Source organism: Polyodon spathula, chromosome 19 (genome assembly GCF_017654505.1).
Source record: "Polyodon spathula isolate WHYD16114869_AA chromosome 19, ASM1765450v1, whole genome shotgun sequence".
NCBI lineage: Eukaryota > Metazoa > Chordata > Actinopteri > Acipenseriformes > Polyodontidae > Polyodon > Polyodon spathula.
This window is the reverse complement of record NC_054552.1, coordinates 23,318,735-23,345,578: the sequence shown is the minus strand read 5'-3', so window position 1 is coordinate 23,345,578 and position 26,844 is coordinate 23,318,735. Positions and strand designations below refer to the sequence as shown.

General features: G+C 37.5%; 1 protein-coding gene across 5 annotated transcripts in view; it reads left to right on the top strand.

The window, feature by feature from the left end:
• Window positions 1-25,026, top strand: part of ca12 (carbonic anhydrase XII) — a 30,567-nt gene extending 5,541 nt beyond the window's left edge. Inside the window, exons 3-11 of one of the 5 annotated variants that reach the window (XM_041218687.1) lie at window positions 6,522-6,698; window positions 9,178-9,320; window positions 12,655-12,750; window positions 12,856-12,919; window positions 13,469-13,626; window positions 14,526-14,652; window positions 18,599-18,625; window positions 20,568-20,652; window positions 22,991-25,026. In XM_041218687.1, coding sequence (XP_041074621.1) covers window positions 6,522-6,698; window positions 9,178-9,320; window positions 12,655-12,750; window positions 12,856-12,919; window positions 13,469-13,626; window positions 14,526-14,652; window positions 18,599-18,625; window positions 20,568-20,652; window positions 22,991-23,072 — 959 coding nt within the window. In that variant the 3' untranslated portion in view covers window positions 23,073-25,026. Of the gene's footprint in view, window positions 1-6,521; window positions 6,699-9,177; window positions 9,321-12,654; window positions 12,751-12,855; window positions 12,920-13,468; window positions 13,627-14,525; window positions 14,653-15,282; window positions 15,602-16,428; window positions 18,577-18,598; window positions 18,626-20,567; window positions 20,653-22,987 lie in introns of those variants that run through there. The other 4 variants (XM_041218686.1, XM_041218688.1, XM_041218690.1 and 1 more) reach the window with 4 other exon arrangements.
• Window positions 25,027-26,844: the final 1,818 nt, after the last annotated feature.

Below are 26,844 nucleotides of genomic sequence, written 5' to 3'. Positions count from 1 at the left end.
GGATTTCAGCTTGTTGTGGTGGGTCAATGTTAACATGAGTGGGAGAGTGGCTGCCTAATTACTGGTTATGTTTTAATTACAGTACTGTTGGACTTGTTTAAGTGACTAGCCTGGCTATAATCCACACATCTCTTTGTTACCTAACAGTAGGTTGGTATGCGGATAAAGGGAGTGGATATGTCGTGGTTTGTCGCTTGTCTTAACAGGTGACCAGTTTTAAGATCTAAACCTCAATCTAATCCAATTTGTTTTGACTACTTAATGTTAAGCAAAGTTATTTAACATTTAGAACATTTTAATTTTGTACATATTATGCAGTGGGACAATATTGCGTATGTAATGGAGTCCAAATTAGATTGGAATAATGTTATCTTTTGTCAATGTATTACACTCCAAATATAAAACCCTATGGTATGCACTAATGACTCGCAGTCATTTCTTAGTTTAATCCAGTTACATTATAATCGGCTGCTATACAAAAAGGAGCAAAGGCACACTACAAGCATTTTCCAGTACTGAATGGGTTAATTTATTATATATTTTTTTGGTCCTCTAACATGAAGCAGGTCTTTGCTTCTGCCAGCCCAATTATCTGATCTTTGTCTGCTGCCTGCACCATGATGCCGTGTCATGGATTTGCAGACAGCTGTAAAGTCTGTTCTGCAAAGAGTTTGTGCTTTTAATTTTAATCATGCATAAATTGTTTATTGCTAGATTATTTCTATGATGTGATCACCCACAATAACTCTTTTTTATGACTTAATAAATATGACTGCCTTGCATGTTTATCTGTTTTGCTGAGCCAAGGAAAGAGTGTTTCATCTGTGCGCATTCAAATATTTGTGTACCTTTTAGTTTGGTAAAAATGTTTCCTCCTGAAGAGGGTGGATTGGAACACTGCCAGAACTGGGATATTGTGATGAATTATATTTGAAATGAAACGTACCTAGGCTTGCGTTGCGACTATAATATATATATATATATATATATCTATATATTATCTATATAATATATATATATATATTATATATATATATATATATATATATATATATATATATATATATATTGGTGGTAATAACTACAAAATTGTTTCCATTGCGGTCAAAATCTAAACTGTTTTTACAGCAAAAAACACATTAATTGCATACTGTTGCCACCATTTACCAGTACAGCCATAGTAATTGTTAGAAGATATAAATAGTATTTCATCGTATTGCCTTCACCTAAGCTATAACGTCCTCTTAGTAAACATAAAGTTACTACAAGGAAACAGGTGTACAGATTATTTTGTTACAGTAGACTTGCTACTCCAGATATTGTCAAGTCAATCCATGAAGTACAATAAACCAGACCTAATTTGGTACCATTACCCCTTGTGTTTCTGCCAGTCATGCTTTTGGTTTTGTAACCATCTCAATAACCTCTACTATACTTCTGCGCTTGGCTAAAAGTTTACTTTCGTACACCTGTGACAAGTATTCCTCCAGGCTGAAGAATGGAATTGTGTCTTCACCTTGATTTATAAACAGCTCTGCATTATCGAGTTGGTTATACCAGATACCACTGATGTGATCTGCCAAGGTGTTGGTTCTACTGGGGTGGCAATATTTGATGTGATCAAACAAGCATGTGGGAGATTAAACTTCGTGAAGAGGTATAGAATGTAATTTTAATGAACTATGCTATACCAAGCAGAACACTACCATAGGAGTGCTGCATCTTCTACAAAAGTGTGAAGTACATTCTGTTTCTTCAGTATTCATCACTAGAGATTAATTTGCAACATGTGTCTCATGCTCCCGTATAGTGTAGCAATGCCTTCAGAATATTTTTTTCTGATCTCAATCATTGTGTTCTTTCACCAAAAGTGTCAATTCACGAGCCCAAAATACAATAAATCGACACTAATCTCCCAGAGGTGTCTGGGATATACAGGACGCAAACAGTTTGACAGAGTTTGGATACATACTTGGTACACGTAAGCCACCTTCCCCCACTGTATTGTATCTCGGAAAGCATCTGAGGCAGTGACTTCATATCAGTAGGGTTATGTAAGTCCTCCATGCTAAAGATACTGAATGTTATGTAAGTAATGAAGACTATTTCAAGCCATTATAGAAACCCTGTTTTGCCAGCAGCTAAACTTTTCAGTTAGAATAAGTGTGTGTTAAACTCAAAGATTGTGTGTGTACGCAGTATATGAAATATTTATTTTTTGCTGTCTGTTCTTGAATGACCCTCTTGCATATAATAATGTTTTTTCAATAATGCTTTGTACCACACAATGATATGGAAAGTGATTTCATTCTTGCAGTTTTAAAGAGGAGAGAATAACCGTGAACACCTAATTGTGATAGATACAGAGTTGGACAACTCTAGGCCAGTATTGTAGAAATCTCACAAGGCAGACTGTTTGTTTGGAGCACCGTGTTTTACCCTGTGGCCGTCGAGACCATATGCTTTGACAAGAGTGTATCTATAGTTGATACAGAGCTGTATTCTATGATTACAGGTGGTTTCATAGAGTGATTTACAGGTTTAAAAATGGTGTAAATGTAGTGGATTATAGCCAAATCAATTGAAAACGTCTACATGGCTAGGAGTGTACAAAAAAGTTTGAATATTGGTGCAAAATCAAGCCTGTTACCGTTCTCACCATGCCGAGTGTAACACAGCCAGAGACAGATAGAAAGGCTGACGTGACATTGCCAGTTTCTACACTGGCTGTAGAAAGATTAATCTTGAAGGATAAAGACATTAACGTTAACATTTATCGCTGTAAAGTCAGTATTTGCTGTACACTGCATCTGTGAATGAGCTAGCCAATTGCGGGTATAGACGAGTCTGGGACAGGATTCTGTCTAAATTCTTTATAAATTTCAGCTCAGTAGACCATATAACTAGGCCCTCTGCAATCTGTACATACCTGTATTAGTGTTCTCTCTGTAGCACAGGCGAACATGTAAAACATATAGTCTGTATGTGGTAATGGTAACTTCAATAGCATGACATGTTTAATAAATATCGGCATGTTTGTCATTTCATTTCAGTCATGTCCTTGAACTTAAGTCGTAATCTTACACAACATGACATTAACATGTTTTTTTATGTCACAGGCATAAAATCCATTAGGGTTGGTTTTGGCTTTTTCAACCACTCCTTAGCAACAATTGTTAGATGAAACATTGGTTGAATGAATATATATAATATATATTTTTTTTATATCAGTGTTGTCCAGACCCAGTCTTCAAATGTTATGAGACTGAGAAGCTGTTCCACTGTAAGAGCAGAGTGATGCATTATCGCTTTACTGTTCAAACTGCAGCCCAAAAGCAATGTAATGCTTCACAGTAAGGGCAAACTTGCATGCAATGATAAACTTTTTTGTTGTATATGAAAGATTCCCTTTTAATGTGAGGAATGTTATAAGAAAATTAATCATAAAAACGTTCAGAAAAGTCCTTTTGGCTTATAACCAGAAGGGACGCTTGTTCTCATTAAAAGTCAATAGTCTGATTTCTAGTGAAAATGAACTTTCCTTGCATGAGTAACAGTAAGGGTCATGCCCTTTTTCATGTTAAATGATGCGGTTCGCTGTAAAGATGTAATGATTAAGAGCTGCCACTTTAAAATTACTACTTTATTGATTCACCTAATCCTTTAAGACTTGTAAAACTGGTTCAGTACTCTGTATGCCATGCACCTTTCAAACCTGTTTGCACAGATAAAAATGTCACTGCTTCCAGGGGTCAAGTGAAAACCACCACACACTTGCATGGATTGTAGAGATTTTCAAAGTTTACATTATTTTTCTTTTTTCTGAATAAGAAAACATCTGCAAAGGGTCTAAAAGGTGGGCTGCACAAAAATGAAATGTGTATTTACTATGGAAGTTGTTTCACCTTTAAAGTACCATAGGGTGTTTTTGTAGAAATTAACTTGACTATTGCTACGTTTCCATGTGTATTGAATCCTTTTGCAATTTCACGAATTCTTAGACATTCTTACTGCTTTGCATCGATTTGTGTTCATGTGAGTGCCGCCTTTAAACAATATCATCTTTTAAGTTTATCATGTCTCATGATAACCCACTGAATGCAGAAGTCATTTTAACAATAAATCCTGGTTGTAATTTTGATTTTAAATAGTTATTTTGTAAGTTCACATCTACAAGCTCATTTCACTTGTGACTGGATTCACCCAGGCCTTCAGAGGCCTACATCGTTAATACATTAGCATTGCTCTGCCTGGCCTCATTAAATAGTTTAAAGCTATAAACTGAATTCACCCCGTTTCATAAAACGAATGTGCATACAGAAAAGGGTCTGTAGCGCCAGACTTATTTACAGACTTGTGTTTTCCATGACAAAGGAATTGTCTCTGCTGCTTGAGCCATATACACAACTTGATGAGGTCTGAGGATAGCTCCTGGGCTCCAACAAATATCTGATCATTAGTGCTCCAGTGAGCCAGAACTTAATACGGCATAAACCTCTGCAATACTTTTTCTGCCTCCAGGGCTTAGACTTCTTTTTTTTTTTAATCATTTTTGTATGATGTTTTTATGTAATATAAACAAAAAAACATTTTAACAAATGCAAAGCAGTGGGAACAATATCAGTATTTCCTGTTAATAGCTACATAATTCACACACCTTAGTCTCTGCAAGTCACCTTGGATAAAGATGTCTGCTAATTAAACTAATAATAATGATAAGTAGATTATTTTGACAACAAACAGTCTTGGTGACACACACACACAGAACTTTTGATTTGACCGTAGCGCAGACAGACTGTCGAACAAAATCAACTTCAGCTTTAAAAACTTTCTGAATAGCATCATAGCTACACATCAATGAGATTTTTCATAACCCCCCCTCGGCCTATGAAATCGCCACTCTGTGCTTTTGTTACTCTGTACAAAGATCCCATTAAAATCCATGCTTGGGCAGGCTGCCAAAACATTCATCATGGTCAGATGCAGGGAGCAATTAGGGAGATTTAATTAAGAAAACAAATATATATTCATTCTAAAATGGACCATTTAGCCTAATTAGAGGGTTTTATATTGGTAAATTTTAAAGGCTGGTTGTTGTTTGAATATTACATTGAACTGTTCAATTGGCTGTTCATTTTCTCTTTTTTTTTTTTTTTTTTTTTTTGTTCCAAGTTCACATCTGTAACAAGTGTACTTTTGTTGCTACAGCAACCGGAAGTGAAGCTCAAGTTGAAAAAAATGACTTGATAGTAAATACGGTTTAATGCATGTTAATTTACTCTGTGCTCATTTCTCTCATATGGTACATTTGCTAGTGAATTTAGTATGTATGCAGCATAGGTTACAATAACCCAAACGTAAACAAGACACAGTCTACCAGAGGTTCCTGAAGTGTTTATTCAGATTATATTTGCTGAATCCTTTCATCTCTATAGGTTTGTTTTAGTAAATCTACCATTTTGAGAAACGGACAAAAAATAAAGCACTTGCTAGCACATGGTGGGTGGCAATGAGCACTGTGGGCAGATCTGACAGACCCATTAGAAGGTGCTCTGTTGGCAGCTGCTTCTATTGCCCTGGTCTACATACAGGAATGATGCTTCAGTAGGGCTCCAATGGCCACTCTGGAGACCTTTGCAGCAGTTCTGCCTAAAGCGTGAAGACTGAAGTCTTTGACCTAGCAGACTCCTCAGACTACACCAGGTCCCTCCTGCCTTCCCATGGTCCCCCCACACCCAGACTTGTGTTGGAACCTATATCCACACAGTTTTCAAGGTGCTTTTAATGATCAGATAACTTGTTTTCAAACCAATTCAGTTAGCCAGGATAGCTTATTGAAATAGTCTGCCTTCAGTTCTAATGCAATTGCCTATGAACAAACATATTTGCTATCAATTCATACAAAACCATATATATGTGTGTGTATATATATAGTTTTATTAATAAATATTAAACATGTAAACTTCCACAGTAGGTACTTTGTATTGTTCATGAATGCACACAGAGCTAACTTAAAAAATGTACAAACTGTGAACAAGTCTTTATATGGCTACAAAGTATTTAATGTTGAACTTTTCCATTGTCCATTCATCAATACAGTATAGTTTTATACAACTGTCACATGATGCCGGTGTCCAGAACAGAGAACCTTTGTTTTCATTCTTGTCCATAATTGCTTGCCCAGTGTTTGAGTGAGAGTAGGAAACTGAATACAGGAAGATTTGACCTTCTCTGAAACCTTCCACTGAGCACACATGCTTATTAAAATGCTGCATGAAACCCCACTGAAGAATACAAATATGTGAGGGTACATCTGATTTTGGCACACCTATTATAAATCTGTATATTTCAAAGGGAGAGAAACATTCTAGAATAATACTAGATATTATCTGCTGCTGACTACATCCGACCTGTTTTTTTTTTTTTTTTGGCTATTGCTGCGGATATGTGGATAGTATTCACAATCTGTTATGTTTGTTTGTCTAGTTTGATGGGTAATAAACTGCAACATTGTGTTTCAGGACTTGAGGGCCAATATGACTGGCCAAAGAAGTATCCTTACTGTGGAGGGGTGTCCCAGTCCCCTATTGATATCCGCAACGAACTTCTGCAGTACGACCCCACCCTCCGACCTGTCGAGGTGCGGGGCTATAACAACTACACAGAGCCACTCCCCTTGATCAACAACGGCCATTCTGGTAAGAGCAGCCAGGACACAACCTCCATCAACATTGTTCTAAAGACAATTTACTTTAGCAGTTTGACCCAAAGTCAGGACATTTTCAGCAGAAAAAAATAGTCCTAAATAGCATTAACCCTTCAAAAACCTGCTAATATCAGTCAAGACTGTGTGATTTTAGGATTTTGCTGAAAATGAAACTGAAACACTTATATTTTTGCAGGAAATCTTGGGTTTGCAAAGTCATCACAAGACATATCATGATCATATTATAATTAAATTTGTTTACTTATAATGTTAGTGAAAGCCCTGCTTTCTTTTTACGAAAACAAAAATGCCAAAATCTGTGGACTTTAGATCTACTTTATAATATACTTAATTATCCCCCACTTGCGTACATAAATTGGATTAACACCAACGTCTCTAAACAAGACTGTGATTTATATTTTGTTGCCATTGACACAACACAGGCTGTTCAGCAATCCCTGCTCTCCGGGTACTGCAGACCAGTACTGTAGTTCAATAAGCCACATTAACACTGCCTATTAAAATTGAAAAGCCTATTCAAAGAATTTAAGACTTTGTGCTTAAATAGCCAAGCTTAAAACACTTCAATATGGAATTGGACAGTAAACCCCATTAATAGCACCCTGCCAGTCCCTTATGAATTTGCATTCAATGAGGAATGAGGGCCAGTGTCCTTTAATGGGTCCACCCAGATGATATCCTAGTTATTGGGCCCTACTCTAATTGCAACAAACCTGCTAAGCATTCTGACTAAACATTCTCTAAAATCCTGACCCGCAACCAATCCCCATTATAGCTTTGACAAAATGCCAGTACTCTGTCTTGTCCTCTGCCATGCATAGAATATAAGGCACACTTTAGTTACAAATAAAACCACACACACACTGTTTAGTTGTAGTTCGTGAGCTGATATTTTGTGTGGAGGGTGTTCTTCTTATAAGGTGTCATACCCAGGGTTCACAAGGTATTCACACATGAGTACCAGTATAAATGGTTTGGTAGTCACCAAAATTCGGGGTCATCAACCAAGTCGCTGTCTAGCTCGACCTCCTCCTCCGTCGACAGTTCAAACACCTGGAATGTCAAGGATCAGGGGTGCAAACCTGGAGCTAGACTCTAGCACTGGGGTGCCTCATATAGCGACATTCAATTCTGGCACCAGTAGACATGTTTTATTTATTTTTTATTTGTTGGCAACTGTAGGTGATTGTTTCTCATTGTGTCTGGACCAATCAACTGACCCACCCACACTCCTCCACACACACAGGGGGGGCTTGATTAGGGCGGTGTTTCATAATTTAGCAACAGAAGGCTCTCTGGTGCTAAACTTTCAAAACAGTTTAGCACCAATTTTCAAAAAAACTATTTGCACCCCTGTCAAGGATACTGGTTTCAGGAGCAAAGGTTTCAGTGTCAAAGGCATGAGACTGATAGGCGGGATCGTTTTTTTTTTTTTTTTTTTTTTTTTTTTTTTTAAATGACGTGGAAACCCTCGTTCACAAGCAGCACTGCTTAATGACAGTGTCAGAGACCACAACAATAGTTTCTGAATGTTTTAAATAGGAAGCCAAATTGCTGGTTTATTACAATTTAACAAATCAACATGCATGATCTGTTTATTTCAATAGCCTACCACCAAATTCCAACATGTTAGCTTGATGGCACATTATTTATAGGAGGATATAAATGAAGGGGGGGGGGGGATATTATTTTAAGTAAAACACTTAAGTAAAGTAATTGTTTTAAATGTAACAGCTTTCAAATCAAACATTGACACCTCTTCTAATCTGCGCTCAGTTTGGGAAGAGAAGCGTTAGGGAACTTTCACACTGCCACTCCCTGTTCCAGGTGACATATCTTGTACATTCTACACACAACCTATTGATCAATCCAGGTGACGCATTGCTCTTAATCTAGTGGGAGCTCAGTACACCACACCTTAATATGCATCCTGGGGGACTGCCACGGGGTGAGGTACTTTTAAGTGTAGCAAACCAGATACTGAGATATGGATCTTTGTGTGGATGAGCAGTGACTGCTAGAGTGTGATAGTGTACAGTATAGAGCCCCTTATATAATCACCTGGCTATGAAGACCACTGTTTTGAAAATACCTCTTTGTCAATACATCATTAATATGGATGTCCACGTAATGTAGACAAGTTGCACTAGCTTATCTTTTAGGACATTTGACTATTTTAGCTGCACGATGTGTGAAATTTTGATTAACATCATGCATGGTGATGCACTGTTCTACATGTATAGCACTTTATTCTCTCTGTAGAAGCAGGTTTCTGTTTTGTTTGCATTACACACATTTCCCGTACAGAGCTGCAGTGTTCACTACCACATTGAGGTTTAAGGCTACAGAGCTGCAGGGGGCAGCAGCTTAATGTGGACAAAACGTTTGCCCCATGGTGTCCACATTGAGAAGGACTGTAGCCTAACTGATTTATGTGTGGTTGTTTGCAGTGAAAATGTCTCTCCCTTCAACCATGTACATCAGCAGCCTGCCTCACCGCTACTCTGCAGCTCAGCTGCACTTGCACTGGGGAAGCGTGGACCACCTTGGAGGCTCTGAGCACACCATCAAAGGGAAACAGTATCCAGCAGAGGTAAGACCATTAAACCCTTCATTGATGCTGCCTCCTCACCGCCCCTTTCTTAGAAGGCTGGCATAGTTGCTTGGGATATATCCACACACCCTGCGGCTTATCTAGCCGATGCAGGGCGCTGCATTTTGGCACTGGCACAAACCAAGCTTTGGACTCAGTTGAAGCCTTTATCATGTGGTTTATTAATGATGTGTTGGGCATCACCAAGATATACAATGCCTGAGGCATATGCTGAAGCCTCAAACATAAGAACAGTTAACAAGCTTTAAAAGAACCCCTGCTGTCCCTGCTGCCTATACATAGCCTTGCACTCCATTTGACACACGTCAGGAATAGCAAACCTAATAAATCTGTAGTAAGTTATATTTATGATATGTAGGCCAGCCCTAGAAAATCAGGAAAAAACCTGTTTCTGTAATATAATCTAGAGCTCAGCTGTTATGATGGCCTAGTTCTACCTGCTGGGTAATCTATGCTTGTGTCTGTTAGAACTGGAGAGAACCAGTATTTGATGTTCCTAACCCCGGACGGTAACATTTGTCATCTCTGTATTTTTCTCATTTTGACTTATGACTTCAATGACACGACATGTCATTCCTGTACAAGCCTGTACGTCACCTAAAAGAAGGCTGGTTGATACAGTATATTGGATGTATTGCAGAATACATTTGGAATTGAAATGCAACAGATGAAAGACAGGGTGAGGAGGCGGATCAGATTGTAACAGGATTTTTGTCTATCTGAAATTACTCAAATCACTGAATTGCTTGATTATGTAAAGGTGTAATGATTCATCGTGTATCAATGAATCGTAATACTTTCTTTACGCAACATATTTTAGCGTAATGGAAGTGTGTATCATTTGTATCGTGATACAAAACCGAAAGCACCACATAGCTCATTGTAGATCACCAAGTGGCTCTTCAATGAAGAATACATGTGTTTTGCAGTTGGTATGAATACATGCTGTCCCAATCTCATATAATTTGTCTTTTTAGCATAATAGCCCAACAATTGATCATGTGATCTTTATTATGCATAATACAAGTAGCCCATCAGGACCTTCACCTGTATCATGATACATAACGTATTGCGACCTGCATATTGTGATCTGTATCGTGACATTAGTGTATCGTTGCATGCCTAATATTGAGTGTAAAGAAGTACACTGTTCTGAGATTAAAATCTGACCCAGAAAGAGACGCAAAGATAAACTGACACAAATTAATCAAAAACTTATAAATCATAGTGTCATTTCTGAATAATGTCAGCTTAAAACAAGATTAAACAATTCAAATTCTCAGTAAGAAAAAATTGATTCCTTCTGCTAAAACTGGCTTTCAAATAGAAGCGCTTGATGTTTTCCTTGCAGTTCATTTTGATCTTATGGTCCCTATTCCATTGAGGTCCCCATCCCCATTCCAAAATAATAATCGCACTCCACGTGGTAACTGTCCAGATTAACCACTCATTTCACATCAACCTTTACATATCATACACTCCTGGAGTCATTTCGGATGCATTTGGCTATAATCCGATCAAATATTATATACAGAGGTGTGCTCTTTTCAGGTGTGTGTGATTTACCTGATTGAGGATCTTCTGTAGGTATGTGCACTGGTTTAACTAAGAAGTCGAAATGATTTTGAACCCAGGCCTCCAGTGGTTAAAGGATTAATCACAAGGAAGATGCTGGGATGGTTTGTAGAATGGAGCTGCATCAATTTGTTTAATTACTGCATTCAAACACTGACGCAAGCACAATCAAATTTAATACTGTATCGCCAAAACCATTAAGATTATATGGTGGGATCTGCTTAAAGAGGTATCGGATTTTGTCTTCAAGAACATAGCGTTGTGCTCAAACCTCAGATAATCTAGCTAAGAAATTAACTAATAGCCATTTGGTATGAGAAAGATTTGTTGATCTATAATTAACTATAACCCCTCACTGCAATTTACACTGAAATACAACACTGGTGGAAATAAGTATTGCACTGCAGTTTATCCCATTCCAGGTTTTAGTGTATGAGTAACAAGCTCAGGTACATCTTGGCAAACTCCTAGTAAAACCAGGAATATGTCAAATTGCTATGCAATGGGAGTCTTATTTCCATTCCTGTACAATTTTTGGTACATGTAAGGTTGGACGATTACAGAAGAGCTTCATTTTATGGCAGCACAACACTGTAATTTGGATCAAATGAGTAACTGATTTTCTTTTGAATGTACATTTTACATGGTTTGAGCCAGCTTTAAATGTGCCAGAATAGTATAGAATTTGTGGAACAGCTTTTTCACCCAGGCTCAGATTTCTTGTGGATTGCCAAGTTGGTTTCCTGGTGTACGTGCAGCAATTCATGTACGAGCAGGCGATGCAAATCTGGTCTCACTTGTATGGATAAGCATTCACTGCAGTTATTGCATATTTTCTTTGTGTCGGTGCCAGTGTAAATGAAATCTCTTTTCATCAGAAGAATTCCATCAGGTGTGGTAAAACCACTGTATCACAGACACGAAGTACAGTCAGTGTGTGTCTAGAGATAGCTTTGATAAACCAGTAAATCTTGTATTCTAAATCGAATCATTTAGATCTGTCTTGCATCTGTGAACAACGTGAACAAATGAGTTGTGAATTGGTGTATTCGTCTTGTTTCAATGCACTTTTAATTCAGTTTTAGTCATCGCATCATTATGAATGTGTTTTAAATTCACATGCTTAACCTTTTAAGTTACAAGGGACATAGATGTCCCCCCAAATTAAAAAGATGCCAACTTTCTTATTTGTGCAAAGAGGTGCACGAAACAAAGTTATTTACTGGATCTGGTCATCCAAATTGTCAGTTTCCTTGTGATACTTCAGTCACACTCAAATGTATTTTTAGAAGAAACCATTTTAAACTACCACCCAGTTCCTTGTGTACCTTAAGACGTTAAGTCTCTCCTGTTGCCTGGACAGAGCTCACAGAATCACGCCTACCCTTCCAGAGTACGTCAGTAAAAGCAGCAACCATTGAACCATTTAAAGTTGGGACTTAACTGTACATAGCACAATTAGCTGAAGTTAATGGCAGGTGAATAAACATTTGTAAATCTATCTATCTAATCTAAGAGTAATCACCCAAGGATCCTTATAGTAGATAACAAGTCTCAAGGTTTATATTTAGGAGGTAAATATAAACCTTGGCAAAATTCATCAGAGCTCTCGCAATAGTCTGCTTATCGTTGTGTACAGGTTTGACTATTGTAATTAAGTGCTTTTCCAAGTATTAAATTGTTTGTGCTGTGGTCCCGATCAGCCCTTTTAATTCTCTCGCTCTCCCCCTCTCCCCAGATGCACGTTGTGCATTTTAACTCTGACAAGTACGGCAATCTTTCCACAGCAATGGACAAAGCCGATGGACTGGCAGTACTGGGGGTTTTCATTGATGTAAGTACCTACAGGACCTACAAATTCAAAACCATTACTTTTATTTTTTCTGTAGGGAAATACAGAAGTGATCCAAAATGTAACATTTGCTTTTGTTTCTCACAGGTTGGGGCGTTCAATCCGGTCTTTGATCATATTCTTAGCCATCTTGGAAGTGTGAGATATAGAGGTAAGCTTTTTGAATTTGCAACCTTCTAGCTCCAAAGCTAAACACTTTACCAAATTTACAAGAAGGTCCCTCTTCAGCTAACCTGCTAAAAGTTCACACTGGCCTTTAAACTCTCCTTTGTTACAACACCGTGTCACACTGGTACCAGGTAAATGAAGGTGCTTTATTGACCTTGGGCATGCTTAACAACACTAAATGACACAATGCAGTTTATGTACGTTTTACACTTTTAGGTTACAGTAAAGGGTTTAGATCACATATTAGTTGTATGTGTTTCTTCTTCCACTATAAAGTGCTTCCTCTTGATTTCGCTGTCTGGCTCGCACATCGAATAAGTGAAGGACCCTTCTACAGCATTTACTGTCAATAGACTACTTACTGTCAACCTTGCCTAAAAGCGAATTAACCAAAAAGAGTGAATTGCGAACGGTGAATTATTGAGGGAGAGCTGTACTCCATTACTTTATTTATTTCTTTGGTTGGAATTGCCTAAACCATATTTTAGAGACTTTCTGCTGCTTTCATTGCCTGTCATACTGCTTCTCCTAGATCAGGTAGTACAAATTCCTGCCTTTAATGTCTTCAATCTGCTCCCTGAGCGGCTGGATGAGTTCTACCGGTATGATGGATCCCTGACCACCCCACCCTGCTACCCTAGTGTGCTGTGGACAGTCTTCAGAAACCCTGTCAGGATATCACAGGAGCAGGTGTGTCTGCTGCAATTAAGCTCTGACGCAATTGAGTTCTTCTAATGACACACTGGTTATGTAAATTTCCTGCTCCAAGTATCTTCAGAATATATATATTTTTTATAACTGTCCTCTTATCTTTGATATAGATCAACCTGCATCTTTGTGAAACAATCCATTTGTATTGAAAGGGAAAAAAATAAATTTTACATCTTCTCCTATGGTGCTTGTTTACAAAACATTGCCCTTGTGATGGTGTTCTCTGCTGGTTGGTTGTGCATGTATGTTACCTGGGAAGATGTGCACTGCATTCATAGAGAATTGCTACACTCGCTGGATTTTAGATGAGTGTGGTTCTCTCAAAGCCAATATACCCTGGTGATCAAAGTAAAAGAACAATATGGAAAAGATTTGCCAAGCACACTCCAGTGCGAGGTATTCACCTGATTTGAGTGGATAGTTACAGATGAACTACATACAGTAGACCGGTTTCTTGCTTGTTCTGCCACATTAACAGGCTGCTTACTTGTTATGTCATTATGTGCCCAAGATAGGCATATTGTAGTTCTTGTAAGGTTCTGAAGGACATTATGCATTTTGGGATTATGCATTCATGACATTATGCATTCATGCATTATGTCTATTTTCTTTCAACCACCAAACTAAATGAGATTTTATTGCTGAAAAAAAAAAAAAAAAAAAACCCACACCGATTCCTTTGCAAAACTGTTCATAAAGGCAGTGAAGTATGCCAAGCCGTCTTTTACTGAAGAGAAGTGGTTAGTGCTGAAGCTTGACATTAAATGGCTGCAAACCAGATTTAGAATACGTCACCTGTCTGTAATGTCGTTGTGATTTGACAGTCTCCAGCGCTTTGCAAATAATGTCTTTTTTATACCATTTTTGCATCTGCCCAGCTCCTGTCATTGCAAACTGTATTGTACAGCACCCACGTAAATGAGCCAGTCTCCTTGAAGATGAATCAAAATTACAGACATCCTCAAGAGACCAATTATAGGCATGTCCTAGTGTCCTTCCGTGATGGTAAGTTACTGATTTGAGATACTAAATCTTGTTTTATTTAAAAAAAAAAAAAAAAATGTACACTATGCTACAGTACATTATGGCATGCCAAGTACTGAACATGTTGCAGAAGCCTACACTGGTGTTCTAGAATGGAGAAAAACTGCTTAAATTATTAAAATAACTATACTGACTGTATTTACCTTTCAGTGTTGGCCCCTGAAACCCAATATAAATTCAAATAGTTCAAATAGTGACTAGCAGGACTGGGATTGGATTATGGGTTGAAACGTGTAAAGTGAAACGAGTGGAGATTGGCAAACTGTAGACTAGCCAAATCCAACTGTGCATGCTGAAAAGTCCAATATAGAGGTCTTTACATTTTGACCTGTTGCATAAAAATAAAGGGAATGAGTCTGTTTCAGACTTGATTTGTAGAATGAAACAGCCAAACACATGGGTTCTGCTTCACTCCATCTCTGGGAGTCCTGTGAGCATGGCAAAATGGTGACCGTGGCGACGTGCTAGGTTGTCATGGAGTTTGAACAGTAGCGTTATTCTCCTCCTCACTCCCTGTACTAATTATTTAAAGAACTGTTTGAATGTTTATTCTTTGTTTTATAGAGTGGAATTATCACTTGTTCCTTCTAGGTTCCAGCAGCATAAACTAAACAAATCTATTAATGTATCAAATGAAAATCCCAGCATGCCTTTGAATGAATACAGTGACTGAGGGACTGAATGGTGTATACTGGAGAGGTTCCTGAGTATTTTGAGAATGCAAGCTGCAGGTGTTTTCTTTGGAGAATTTGCTGTTTGTATTGTCAAACTTACATGGCATGATATTAATTGCTTAATTAACAAATGAACCAAAATAAATATTTAAAACATTTTTAGGTTGGATAGTGTAAAACTGCAAGTAGAATTTTGTAAACATATATAGAAAGCTGTTTTGTTGAATGCTATACATACAGCTATGGCCAAAAGTTTTGCATCAGCTAGAAGTTTATGATTTTTAAGACAAAAAAAGAAACTTATAGAACACAATTCTAGATATTTTATTTAAAATCATGTAATCAAACAAAATTCTCGCAAAACTTTACCGGAAGCCATAATATTACTACAGTATTTCAAGTTAGAATTCAACCTGCCACATTTTTTTTTTTTATTTTGTAGTTTTCCCGTATACTTAACAAAAAAATCAACAAAGCGGTATGAAATTTGATATTTTAATGTAACATCATTCAGGTTTCATAAATTTGCTTCATAAAGTATAAGTTAATTCTAGAGGGTGGTGCAAAACTTTTGGCCATGGCTATAGCTACTGAATGAGGCATTTCTACTGAATAGATAATAGATTTTAAACAGTTTCAGATTTTTTTTTTTTTTTTTTTTGTAGCAAGACCATTAAAATGCATACGATTTATATTACTGTAATGTTTATTTAAACAAATCTTCCAACACATACATATCTGATTTGTTGTACATAAACCTGCATGCTGCTTATGTATTTAAATAGAGGTACATGTCTGCGTGATTCTTGATTGGAACATTTTTGGAGGTTCCACAGAGATCGTATGCATGCCAATAACAATTGCTGAACAAGATTTGCATGCAAGGTTGATTTCGGCATGAAACTGAGGGGGAAAGTAGACGGACCACAGCATGAAAGTTATCACTCTCTAACCCTCCATGCCCTGAAGCATGCTGGAAAAATGCAGCAAGGTACAATGGGGGAGGAGTACTTGCTGTAAAGAGAAAACACAATTAAACATATGGCTGTATCCTCCAATGTAGGCAGAGGAAATATTCAAAGGACACGCCTTCATTCCCGTGGAAACAAATTATCCAAAAGTTACAAACTAGAGACCTTGCAGACCTGGCAGATGAGGGAATGCCCATGCTACTCCCCCAATTGAAACGGTTTGGAAACTCCACCCCCCCCCCGGCCAGTACAGAGTGGGCAGATCATTAGAGTCGAGGGGTGCAGAATACACACTACAGAGCTGGGAACCCTTTACACCCCAAGAACAACAATAGGAATCCAAAGAACTGGAGTTGGCCAGATGGCGCAAAGGTACATGCCCAAGACAAAGGTAGTGTGTTGCCAGCATACTGGAAATACTGGCAGACTGGCATCTGCAATCCTGGAGACGACATGTTTTGGAACTCTGGAACAGCATATTCGAAGAGGAGTCGCAGAAAGAGAAGTGGCCAATGTCATTAGTGAGGTTATTTTTCTGGAGTTGAACCTTAGGAGTTACTTGGAGGGGAGGTCATGTCTTGCTGTCCCGACAATCAGAAACATTATCCGCAGTCGCAACACCGAAGAAGCCGCTCTCTGCTGACGCAACCATTGGGCTTTTAAACAAGGGCAGGTTCAGCATAGAATTCTATTGTGCTCGCCGCGGACGGGAAGGACTGCGCAAACTGACATGGAAGTCGTTTAGTCCACATATCTAATGCTGGTTACAATCTAGGGAAATTATGCTAGTTACCAGCATCGGTGTGAAAATAGCCTCATAAATTATTTGTCCGCTTCTCTTGAAGCCTGAATAGCTAAATGGCTTTTGTGTTGAACATAATGTGAAAGTTAGCAATACAGAAAGGAAATGAAATGCAGCAATTGTTCCCACATACAGTAAACCTGTGCTGATGGACTCTCTTCATGGACTAGAACACTGGTGACTGGTTTCATAGACTTAGTACTAATATTTGATTACCTTAGCTAAAATAACATTAGGGAGTATTTGAGTAGCTCTGTGGAATATAGATTAGCAGCACTAACTACAGAATCAATACAATCTGAACTAGGTCACAATCCAGCACCTAATTCTCAACTAACATGAAGGGAAATGCATTCTGCATACAGAGGGCTTATTATACTATTAAGGCATTGCAATGCCATAATTCATATTTTTCAAATAATTTAATATATGACGAGCCTTGCAAGCAACTTGGATCTAATTCAATAGACTGAAAAAGCATCTCTGAGTTGTTATTGAGTGTGACAGTGTGAGGGAGCTGACGAATACCCTGCCCAAGTGACACCATTAAAGGTTTGATTTAGTTGAATAGCACTTACTCCCACACGCAAACTTTTTTTTTTTTTTAATTGCCAAAGCCAAATATGCTTATAACTAACCAGAAACTGTATTATTGAACATATGCAATTACTGATAATTCAGTCAGGATATTGGAATCTGTGTACAAAGTGTATTCAGGTCGATTTTATAGATAGATATAAATGGACAGCAATATTGTGACTCTTTCTGCAATATACAGTTACTATTATTACTGTAAAAACCTTTTGTATAAGTCTGTTTTCTAGGTATTTTAGGGGGTTCTAAATCAACACATGATTCTACCTTGGTGCAAGTTGGGCAATAGAGCAAAAAATCAGCTGGCGATAGAGCAGCACAAATCCATTATTCGGATCAAGCACCACAGAATAGGGTCTGGTGTTGATTGGCCGTGTTTGCATTTCCCAGTGAAGAAGCAGCTGCTTGGGTTGCTGTTCTCCGCAGAGTCTAAGAAAAGCAGCAGTCCTCACAAAAAAGAGCAGCTGTTTCTTCACTGGGAATGGGAAGTCAGACCAATCGACACCAATGCCTCTCATCTGATTGTCGGCACCTGATTTCTGTTTCCGAATAGTGGCTTCGTTCAGCACCAGCCAATGAGATCAAAGACAATGACTGATTGTTTAAGAAATGTTCACAATTAATACTTTCTTACAACCCAGTGCCTTGGAGGACACAATGACATCTTCATACCTTTCTATTTTAGTTCTATAAAAAAGGTTTCCATTTTTCCACTTCTTCTGTTATTTAAATACAGTTTATCTGCAGAGATTTTAAATAAAACTATATTTACACAGATGGCATATTACCAGGTATAGTTCTCCTGCTTGTTGCTTTTTTCAGTAAATTATAGTAATAAGCACTGTCTTCTTATGTTTCTCTTCAAGAGCTAACGATTCTTCATAGGAATTTCGGTATGTTGCCACGTGCAGGAACAGTACCTGGTGTGTGTGTGTGTGTGCGCATGCCCTGTGATTAAAGCTTCCAGTCCATGCATTGGTTCATTTCTCTCAGTAAAAGATGAGAATGTTTCACAGACTTCATTGAGCAACCACACTATGATCAGCACACAACTGAAGCAGCCAACCAGCTGCACAACAGGGCCCTTTAAAAAAAAAGTGAGAGCAAGCAAGAATCGCAAGGTTGGGATTTACAACAGTATATAGAGACAATGTATACAACCATTTGTTATATTTTCTATTTCATAAAGTAGCTTAAAATGCCGTGTTAATGATGTTTCCATTCATTCTGAGGGTTTCTTATTATTGAATCATTGTGTTGTTGTGTCACCTTCTTGTGCAAAGCATTGCACTGCCAGCAACCCGATACATAATTTGATCCAAATCACCAGAGGACACTGTTTGTTACTTCTATCAACACAATTTGGCTGATTGAGCATGTTTTCAATATATCTCAAGCAGCTCCTGCACTCGGGTGAAGGAACACAGACTTTTTTAAAAAGACTAACCCGGGATTTGAATAAGAACCACTCAGAATGATTGTCAACATCCTAAAAAGTGAAGGGGCAGACAAAACCCCCAGTAAATTTAACTTGAAGCCATGTGCTCTTTAATGAAAACCCACAGACCTACTTCCACATTCTTATCTTGTATTGAGTTGAGCTGTCATAGTGTCGCAATACCCTTTTACTTACAGATGTCTCCTTGCATTTTCTACATTTGTTTGAAGTGAATCTCATAACCATTAATCAATCTGATCTGACCTAACTGTGAATCATCGATGACCTCAATGGTAAATCAAGTCCTCCACATGTCTAGTGCTGTTTTTAATCATTTGCTTCTACTTTTAATCAACAATAGTCATGCATTCCCTTTTCTATTGTTACTGTGAACTAACCCCCTCACCTCCATTCCACACTGTGCCCTGTTACATAAATGGGAATGCAATCCTATTCATAGACCATAATATCTGGTGAGCATTTTCTTCAATGGGCTTATCTAATTGATGTTTCCCATAATCCTTACGGTCATTACAGGAAACGCATGGTCATTAACACCAGCAACAGAGCACAACCCCAGTGGAAGCTATAACAAGTCACTGAGTAAAGTAAGCCCCGCCCCACAAGAAGCCATACAGAACTGTAGAGCTCTGGCAGGATAAATGCTCAACAGATAAATACTGCATGTGGTATCACACAACCCCATGCATTATTCTCTATTTACCTTTAATTAACTCTCTAGTTTGCCAGTGGACTATATTCACAATGCTTTAACACAATCTGCTTTGATTAATTAAATGCAGTTTGATGCTCGTGGGATAACCCTTAATTATGAAAAATAATCTGGTTGAAATTACTTTAAATAAAGATTTGTGAATCCCAATGGAGCTGAATGACACTGTCTGCAACATTAATATATGTTATGTACCTTAAACATCCTTCAATTGTAAGTAAAAAAAAAAAAAAAAAAAAAAAAAAAAAAAGGGGGGGGGTCTATTCAATTGATCTAAATAGAAGCTGATCTAACTACAGCCTGTTTTAAATTATCATGAAATCATCATTATCACTGAAGAGCCCAATGTTATAAAAACCCAACAGTGCATGTGAGTCTAAGTTTATTTCTGTCTGTAAAACTATGAAAAGAAACTCAGGTTCTGGTTTTTAAGATTGAAATGATAGCTGTATCTCCATCGGCTGCTGTTTAGATCAGCTGAATTGAAGCAAGGCAAAGGCGTTTTTTTTTGTTTTGTTTTTTTTTACGGTGTGCCTGCTTCAAAATAGGGCCCCTGAAATCATCTGGACTTGTATCCCTAATCGGGCCACGCAAACACAATTGAAAGATTTCATTAAACCTGTCTTAATTCATCAGCCTTTTCATTGGTCCGGGTCTCTTGCAGGTGTGATTCTCGCCATCACTTTGGCTGCTGTACTGGGAGCAGTCCTCATCGTGGCGCTTATTTTTTTTGTGCTGAGAAAGAAAAGGTGAGTGCTTTTAGGAGACTTTTCCCTTCTTGCTAACTCGCTGTGCACTGTTGAACCAGAAGGGAGCAGTGATTTCAGGGATGTAATACTGTACATTTACCCCAGCTGATACATACCTTTTTGTCTTATACAGAACCAGTACCCTGAAAGTTAAAAACCCTAGAGTTAGGTGGCTTAGTTTTTTTCTCATCAGTATCCAAACTATTTGTATTACTGATCCCAATAAAAACGGTAGGGTGATATATATTTAAATGGCAGGTTTCAATGCTAAGTAGTAATACAACATATAAAGTCATTGATAACTAAATCTCTAAAGTTTTTTCTAAATGAGTCCTATTTAGCACAATTGTATTACTGAGATAGTTAGTCACAAAAAAAAAAAAGGATATGTCTGTAGGATGGTGTTCGTTGCCTCGGGGCATTACCTGCTGTACCATTAAAGATTCCTATAGAAGGAGAACAGGGCTATGAAGGCTTGACCTTGTATGCATATTCACTCCCAATTTCTGACACCTCAGATATATTTTAAGCCCTGAGTGTGAGTCAGAGCCAACAGGGTTTAGTGTTCTTGTTATTCCCAAACTCCACCTACACTGCGCAGCGCAACCTCCAATCCCTGCCCTGTAGGCACATTCAGCCTCACCAGCGCAAACCACTTGGCAACTTCCCTCCTAGCCTTATTGTGCTTCAGCTTTCCTACCGCCATGCTTTCACTGCTTCACTACATCATGAGTATAAACAATCATGGAACTATATATATTGCAAATGCTTCAATATTGTGTTTCACTCAATGTTTGATGGACTCTTTGTTAAGGTATGTTGACCTGAATTTAGGAGCAGCCAATGAGTTCTAGTTCTTTCACCATAGACATTTAAGGCAGGCTAGATCAGCAAAGTAGCTGGAGACAGCACCATCTAGTGAATAGGTGTAGCGCATTGAAAGCAATACGAAGGGAAACCTGGTTCACTAGGTGATTCAGGCTCTTGAACATAAACAGACCCATTGCTGATCTAGCCTGCGTTACATTATGTCTATGGTGAAAGAGAATCTGCCCACTCAAGAGCTGCTCCAATAACCTAGTGGTTATATCAACAATGGAATTAAGCACATTATATGAGTCATTGCAATAAGGACAAGGGTTTGGTGACGCAGAGAATTTGGGAGTGAGTGGAACCTCCCTTTGAATGATTCAGCAGCTGAACATGTTCACTGATCCTTTACGTGATGTCCCAAGGGACTGGAAAGCAGACATCATCACTAGCACATCTCTTTCATCAGAAAATACTGTAGCTTACTAAGCTATTCATGCACCATTGCTGACACTTCATTCTTGCTTGGTTAAAAGTACGAATCACTCAGTTGATTTTGCTGCAGCTCAGAATTGTATGGGGATTCAATTCACACCATCCTAACGGCTGATCCCACCAGGGCATTACTTCTACTTACAGAACAGCGCTATAGGAATGGAATTTGTATTGCATTTTAATAATGCATTATAGGTTGTGTGCTGTGAATAACTGTTTCATGTGAATGATTAAGATCTCTCTGTTTCTGACAGTGTCTTTACATATGGTCCTCTGCAGTGTTCTATGACCCTCTATTACAAGTGGGGTGCAGTAGAAATGAAACATTGTTAAACCTCTGGACATGCCAGTGATACTGAAGACATTCCTCTCGTTGCAACTCAGTAGTTTCCTTTTGTTTCTAGCAATATTAAAAAAGAAAAAAGAACCAAGAGTGTTCTTTGGTTTAAACTGATGATAATGTATCAAATCTTCATATTATGAAAAAACATTTAGTAAGAAATATAGGTAAAAACATACCCTGTAAGTCCATTGTTTTCATATAGATTCAAATTAATCCATCAGGCAAATCACCAAAAACAAAGGCACTCTTACAAACATATAGGTAAAATACCTTTATTAATGGGACATATCCAAAAACTGAATATTAAAAATAGAACACAGAACCAGCATGATCTAAAAAACAAACAAAAGGGACTACCCACGGGTAGCGGCAATCCTAGCCTTCATCAGGGTGTGAAGACCCCAATCAAAACTCATCCAAACTTTGTTCTTACTGGTACTACAGTAATATTCCAGATGATTCACACACAGTACAACAACGACAAAAACACATTCAAATTGAGCTCCACCAAAAACACAAAACTACACAGGACACTGAGACTGCATCTGGGCAAAAAAAGAGAATCTGCAAAAATCAATCTTGGAAAAGGACTTCTTTTTATTAATCCCTTCTTATTGCGCCAGTCAGCAGTCCTGTACTTAACAGCGTGTGTCATTTTTATGATTATTATTTTTTTTTTTCCCCCAGAAGCAAAAAGAACAATCAAGAAAACAACAAAGGGGTCATCTACAAACCAGCAGCCAGCACAGAGGAGGACGCTTCAAAAGTATAAGACCCTGCCACTGCCCTTCAGGATGAAACCCACCTGACATTGCGCACACTGAAGCATCAGCTATGAAGACCATTCTGTTTAGAGGCATAGGGGATCTTACAATCACATACACTTTTTTCTAACATTAGATATGAGTTCAGCATTTCTCTTTGCTTTGAACAAAAGTGCTGTACCAGCTGCACTAAAAGATAAGACACGTTTTCTAAGAGCTTTATTGAGGGTGGCTTTAAACTTTGCAAAATTCATCAGGCTGAGGTGACTGGAACAGAGAATGATACTCAAAGTGTTTCTAAACAAGAAGAATGCATTATTTTATTATTTCAGAGCCATACCAAATTGCTATTTTAAAGCTACCCTTTCAGTTACACACCTGTGCTCTGTGTCATGCACTATGCAACATGATCCTCTTAAGCACGGTTGACCTGTATTGAGAATACCTGAAAACACTTCAGTTTAGTTCAGCAGTTCCCAAACTAAACGTGTAAGCTTCAGACACCTAATTAATTTAAATACTTCATTAATTCCTTGAACATGTGTAATTATAAGTAATACTTATACTTTGCAAATGTATATTTTAATCATACAATTTTAGTTTGACTTTCCTTGCATGAGCAGCTCTCTAGATTCCAATCTCATTTGTTATGGGAATTTTGGCACAAAAAAAAAAAGGTAAACTGTTTAATCTCCATGGTTTAAGGTAAAAAATGTGTAAACGTGGCAGGCTTGGACCTGAAGGGAGGGCAATTGTTGGAACAGAAAAGGGATTATGAGTTAGAGAAAAGCTGCTTTGGATTGTTGCTGCATGTTGCAAACAAAGCACTGCTTTAAAACTTAATATATTAGCTTTCTTATCACCTTCCCAATGTAGTCCTTGCTTTTCTCATTTCTGAAGTAACATAGCAAGGTTCCCTTCTGGAACATCAGACAACAGACACAAACTTCTCACTGATCAGTTCATAGGAATTGTGAGATGTGTGAACTAATGTGTGTATGTGTAATTTTGTAAATTAATTGTTACTTTTCAAGTATAGGAATATACTTGCCCAGTTTAATATCCTACTGTATTATTATATGGTATTATTGAAAGCTGTCATTCCTTTTCTTCTTTTCAATGTATTTAGCTCATATGTACATATATTTGAATGTGTTTTGTCGGTGCAGGGTATTTTATAAATAGATTAGGTGTTGATCATTTTGTATCATCATAACTTAATAGAGGCAAGTTCTCATTTTAACTCCATTGTGACCGGTTAAAGTGGACCTTTCCTATGAGTCAAAAGACACTGGATTTTACTATTAGGAGCGCCATCTGCTGGATTAATAGTTAATGGCTTATTTTATATATTTATTTATTTATTGACAACAAAACACGTTTGGGGAAAATTCTGCAATAATCAAACGTAGGGGAACAGTTTATTTGGTTTGAAATGTAATGTGGTATCAAAAACAAGTTAAATATTGCTCCACATGTGTTTTTCAAACCATTTTGAGCTGGCGCTTTTATTTTATTTGATTACGTAGTTCTCCTCTCCAGTAAAATGAAACATGATAACATAAATAAATGTTCGGGAGATATATAATGGAGGCACTTTTAAGTTCATTTGTTATGCAGTCATTGAAATGTATGGTATTGACACTGTTTATTACAGCTACTGTGCATAATTCATTGTGAACTACTTTTGAACAAGTTTTGTTGATATATTTTGTTGATCCGGTTTCTGCATGGTGTAGTGTGTGCTATGGGTTTCGTCTTTTTGAATGCACTCAGGATAGCATTTTAATGGTTTACTTAGTTTGGAGTGTTATTAACCCACTTTGTTATGCAGATGAAATAGTGCCGGTACAATAGTAATGTCACAAATGTAGTTTCTGTAAATGTATGTCATTCATGGGGATTGATTGTATACTGATTTTTAAATGGCATCATAAATCCTAATAAAACTGCTGAAAATGAGCTGTTGTGTGAGTTCTCTCATTTGCAGAGCACATTTTGAATTGCCCCAGATCAATCAATCAATATCTCTCTCTCTCTGCTTGGGTTTTGCATTCATGTTTGTTCAAAAGTATAATTGTTAACTAATATTTCAGTGTCATAGAAAACAAATCAATTAGCTTTATTTAAAAAAAAAATCTATATAGAAGTGGAATATCAATGACATTTTGATTGAATAATGGCTGACTGATTGCTGTCAAGTTGGGTCTTACAGAATTTTACTTGACTAAGTAGCCCATTCCATACTCTCACCACCTCTGTGTGTAGAAGTGTCTCCTTTCCTCTGCCCTAAGTCTATCTCCACTCAATTTCCAACTGCCTTCTGGTCCTGGTTTCTGTACTGCACTTACTGTTCAGTTGAATTAAAAATGTTTCAAGTATAAACAACTCAAAGTGCTGAATTATAGTTTACATGTCCAATGCTTCAGGTCGTACCATTGTTCATCCCTTACTTACTGCAAAACTATTCTACTGAAATTATTTTTAAAACTTACATAACGGTATGATTGGGACTTGCTTTTTACTCTGCAGCTGTAACTCGTGCATTACTTTTACACAAACCAAATCTGCTATCTTCAAGCAGAAGTCACTTTTCAGAATATAAAGTTTTCTCAAGCCATGGGTTTTGCTGGATGTTGTCAGATAATATCCTTTTCTCTTCTTGGGCCTTTTGAATTATTTTTTTTTATTTATTTTAAAAAAACAAACTCTGAGATGGGTCAAAGAAGACACCGAAATAATGGTATATGCCAGGATACAGCCAGACTGCACATTTTACCAAAGGCAGTTAAGTGATCTCTCCAAAGGTGAACAATTGTCCCATCTAAACAATCTGGGCCAAAAGAAAGCAGAAATTGTTTTTGGACTGCTTGATGTCTGTCTCCAACATATTCAGTGTCTCTCTTGAAGCAACACTAGATTATACTGAACTGCAAAACAAAACATATATTCTTTCACCCTTTAAAGACACATTATCAGATTTTTAAATGCATTCACTCCCTGCCTTCTACTCATTTCATTGTTTTGGCCAACTTTATTTTCTAATAAGAACATTACAGAGCAGCCCTCTCCTCGTGTCTGCACTGATTACAGCCCTGTACTCCCCTATGCCTTGTTTTTTCCATTTTGAACTATAGTTTACACTTTAAGTTAACTGTGTGACAGGTGAATGGCATTTAATTAAATACTGTCTGAAAAGGGGCCTCAAAACAGCTGTGCAATGTGAAAATCATAATTGAACTTTTATTGCATTTTTATTTACCTAATTTAGCATACACTGCTTTGTTCTTGTTAACGGGCTGCCCACCTTCACTGTGAAATGAGTGACCAAAATGATAATAGTAAGATAAAGCAGACAATAACAGAACACACTCTTTAAATGCACATAAAGGAAACCATTTTATTGTTAGACACTTTTGAAGATTACACTAGGACTGTCATCATTTAAAACTTTGGTACAAGACAAGTTTTTAAACAAAAATAATAATGAATATTAAAATGAATGTAAAAGATGTATCTAAGAAATTAAAGGTAGAATAAAGAGCGTGCAATAAATTGCGTATCAAGGTGACAAGTTTTTCACACTTGAGCCAAATGAATCCAGGTAGTCAACTCTGGGAGCAGTGAATGCAAAATATATATACTGATTATCAAAATCCATTATTATAATCTTATTCTTTCTATATTTTAAAAACAAATGTTGTGTTCACTGTGACTGTGAAGCCTGTGTATCCTACCCTAACACTACAAATTTGATGGAAACAATTTCAAGCCTTCCAC